At 36.7% G+C, this 3,530-nt stretch overlaps 2 protein-coding genes across 3 annotated transcripts in view; one reads left to right on the top strand and one right to left on the bottom strand.

Annotated features, from left to right (window-relative positions):
- Positions 1–1,241, top strand: part of LOC107659800 (FKBP prolyl isomerase 3) — a 7,510-nt gene extending 6,269 nt beyond the window's left edge. The window contains exons 6-7 of one of the 2 annotated variants that reach the window (XM_016448827.1): positions 893–990; positions 1,067–1,241. In XM_016448827.1, the coding sequence (XP_016304313.1) occupies positions 893–990; positions 1,067–1,121 (153 nt within the window). In that variant the 3' untranslated portion in view covers positions 1,122–1,241. Of the gene's footprint in view, positions 1–6; positions 694–892; positions 991–1,066 lie in introns of those variants that run through there. The other variant, XM_016448828.1, reaches the window with a different exon arrangement.
- A 1,010-nt stretch (positions 1,242–2,251) lies between these two features.
- LOC107659798 (ubiquitin-like protein FUBI) overlaps positions 2,252–3,530 on the bottom strand; it is a 5,319-nt gene continuing 4,040 nt past the window's right edge. The window contains exons 3-5 of the mRNA XM_016448825.1: positions 3,292–3,435; positions 2,511–2,566; positions 2,252–2,428 (exon numbers count right to left, since the gene is read on the bottom strand). Of these exons, the coding sequence (XP_016304311.1) occupies positions 2,303–2,428; positions 2,511–2,566; positions 3,292–3,435 (326 nt within the window). The 3' untranslated portion in view covers positions 2,252–2,302. The remainder of the gene's footprint in view (positions 2,429–2,510; positions 2,567–3,291; positions 3,436–3,530) is intronic.

Below are 3,530 nucleotides of genomic sequence, written 5' to 3' on the forward strand. Positions count from 1 at the left end.
GCGCAGTGGGATGAAGGGCTGCTGAGGATGAGTATGGTGTGTTGTAGTAAAGTGTGAGTTGTATGCGCAGTGGGATGAAGGGCTGCTGAGGATGAGTATGGTGTGTTGTAGTAAAGTGTGAGTTGTGTGCGCAGTGGGATGAAGGGCTGCTGAGGATGAGTATGGTGTGTTGTAGTAAAGTGCGAGTTTTGTGCGCAGTGGGATGAAGGGCTGCTGAGGATGAGTATGGTGTGTTGTAGTAAAGTGCGAGTTTTGTGCGCAGTGGGATGAAGGGCTGCTGAGGATGAGTATGGTGTGTTGTAGTAAAGTGCGAGTTTTGTGCGCAGTGGGATGAAGGGCTGCTGAGGATGAGTATGGTGTTGTAGTAAAGTGTGAGTTGTGTGTGCAGTGGGATGAAGGGCTGCTGAGGATGAGTATGGTGTTGTAGTAAAGTGTGAGTTGTGTGTGCAGTGGGATGAAGGGCTGCTGAGGATGAGTATGGTGTTGTAGTAAAGTGTGAGTTGTGTGTGCAGTGGGATGAAGGGCTGCTGAGGATGAGTATGGTGTTGTAGTAAAGTGTGAGTTGTGTGCGCAGTGGGATGAAGTGCTGCTGAGGATGAGTATGGTGTGTTGTTGTAAAGTGTGTGAGTTGTTTGTGCAGTGGGATGAAGGGCTGCTGAGGATGAGTATGGTGTTGTATAGTAAAGTGCGAGTTTTGTGCGCAGTGGGATGAAGGGCTGCTGAGGATGAGTATGGTGTGTTGTAGTAAAGTGAGTTGTGTGCGCAGTGGGATTAAGGGCTGCTGAGGATGAGTATGGTGTGTTGTAGTAAAGTGTGAGTTGTGTGTGCAGTGGGATGAAGGGCTGCTGAGGATGAGTATGGTGTTGTAGTAAAGTGTGAGTTGTGTGTGCAGTGGGATGAAGGGCTGCTGAGGATGAGTAAAGGCGAGACGGCGCGGCTGGAGATCGAGGCTGAATGGGCGTATGGGAGGAAAGGTCTTCCCGACTCCAAGTATCCTTCACTCTTCCGCTCAGTGTTTGATGTTGTGCAGATCACAGATGAATGAGTTCTTAACCTTCATCATCAGAATCCCGCCGAACGCCAAGCTGATCTTTGAGGTGGAGCTCGTCTCCATCGATTGATTGATGAAGCATCGCGAGTGTGTTGAGGAGATGATGGAGACGTTGTTCTTCAGTCTGACGGGAAAACTTTTCTGACTGGTTTTGCATGATTGTAAAGTTCCAATAAAAAACAAACCTTGATCAATGTCTTGTTGTTGTTACACACACATCTCTATAGCAACAGCTGTGTACATGCAACTATTTATTTAAAATGTCACATTGTATTATTATCCATCTATAGATATAGACATGTAGATAGAGATTAGAAAATATGTGACTCTGGAGCACAAAACCAGTCATAAGGGTCAATTTTGTGAAATATCTGAATAAATAAGCTTTCCATTGATGTATGGTTTGTTAGGATCGGACAATATTTGGCTGAGATACAACTATTTGAAAATCTGGAATCTGAGGGTGCAAAAAAATCTAAATATTGAGAAAATCATCTTTAAAGTTGTTCAAATGAAGTTCTTAGCAATGCATATTACTAATCAAACATCAAGTTTTTATATATTTACGGTAAGACATTTACAAAATATCTTCATGGAACATGATCTTTGCTTAATATCCTAATGATTTTTGGCATAAAAGAAAAATCTATAATTTTGACCCATACAATGTATTGTTGGCTATTGCTACAAATATACCCCAGCGACTTGACTTACTGCTTTTGTGCTGCAGGGACACATTTATGAAAATACATCTCTGAAAAAATTTGTACAATTTAAATATATAAGGAATTAGCTGTATTATACATAAATGGAATACATAAAAAGTTTATTACAATTTTTAAATAAATTATAAAAGCACACTTTTATGGCACTATATATTTTTCATAGATGCATGTAGAAAGCGAGAGTATTCATTGTATACTTACAAAATATTTTATATAACTTTAAACCTATCAAAATATATTTGATAACTATAATGGATATTTCATACTCATGCAAGTATCACACAGCTATAAAATGCAAGTTTGGTGGTTAATATTAAATTACATGATTCTTTTTGGTTTGGTTTTTCATTATAAAATACAGGAAGAAGAAGAAAAGATCTGACCAGCATTTAATTTAACTCATTTGTTTTCCATAGACTCATAGATCATATTTAGCATGTTAGCTATGTGGAATAATCGAAGCAGACCAGCTCGAGTTCAGAGAGAATGTTTATTATGAATGCATGTCTCTTGAGTTTGGACTGGTTTAGGAGTTGGCGTTGGGGCCCTTCTTCTTGCCGAAGGTGGGAACCACGTTCACGAAGCGCCGGTTGTACTGGATGCGACGCTTGGCGCGGCCCGTCTTCTTCTTCTTCTTCTCCTGTTTGTCCACCTACAGACAGACAGAACCACAGCCCATCAGCAACACTTCTGTCATAGAGACTATAGGAAACGCATTTAAATAAATGACTTACTTTGGGTGTCTGTCCTCTTACTTTACCGGCACGAGCCAGAGATCCGTGGACTTTACCTGATCAACACAGACACAAACCACAGCTGAACATCAACCACAAGAATTAATGAGAATCACACAACCCGAGAAACATCAGCAGAGCGTTTGAGACCATCCAGATAATATTAATATAAAAAAGATATATATATATATTAAATATCAATAATTCGATTTAATATTAAATATTATTTTTATTTATAAAAATACAAATATTAAAGATTAGTACATTAGATATTAAATAAATTGTTAATCCTGTTTAATATTTAAATTTAAGATTAAATATACAGTGGGTACGGAAAGTATTCAGACCCCCTTCAATTTTTCACTCTTTGTTATATTGCAGCCATACTGTATATATTTTTTAAATATATAAATAAATATTAAAAATTAAATACATTAAAATATTAAAACATTGACAATTATATTTGATATTACATTCGATTATTTTATTTATAAAAATATAAAAAATAGAATACTTTTAAATAGTAAATAATTATATTTAATATTAAATATTAACAAATAAATTTGTATTTATAAAACAAATTTTTTAATATTTTAAAAAACAATTATATATTATTTTTATATAATTATACAAATATATTTGATTATTTATTTATTTTAATCAAAAATAATTTTAAACGTTTAATATTAACAATTGATTACATTGTTGTTTATAAAATATTTTTTAAAAAATGAATAAAGCATAAATATAAATTACAAATACGTATAGTTTTTTTAAATACCTCCCAGAAGTCTAGCAACCACCTCGATTGTGCAGTGCTCAGTGACGCCGCAGTTCAGCAGAGAGGCATCGTCCTCCAGAGGAGTTCCAGCCAGCAGAAGAACCTGGTCCTCCACAGACAGACCCTCCAGAGCCTGAACACGAGTCACATCTCACCACATCTCATCACATCTCACCACATCACATCTCACATCACATCTCACCACATCACATCTCACCACATCACATCACATCTCACCA

Source organism: Sinocyclocheilus anshuiensis, unplaced genomic scaffold, assembly GCF_001515605.1.
Source record: "Sinocyclocheilus anshuiensis isolate Anshui unplaced genomic scaffold, SAMN03320099.WGS_v1.1 scaffold519, whole genome shotgun sequence".
NCBI lineage: Eukaryota > Metazoa > Chordata > Actinopteri > Cypriniformes > Cyprinidae > Sinocyclocheilus > Sinocyclocheilus anshuiensis.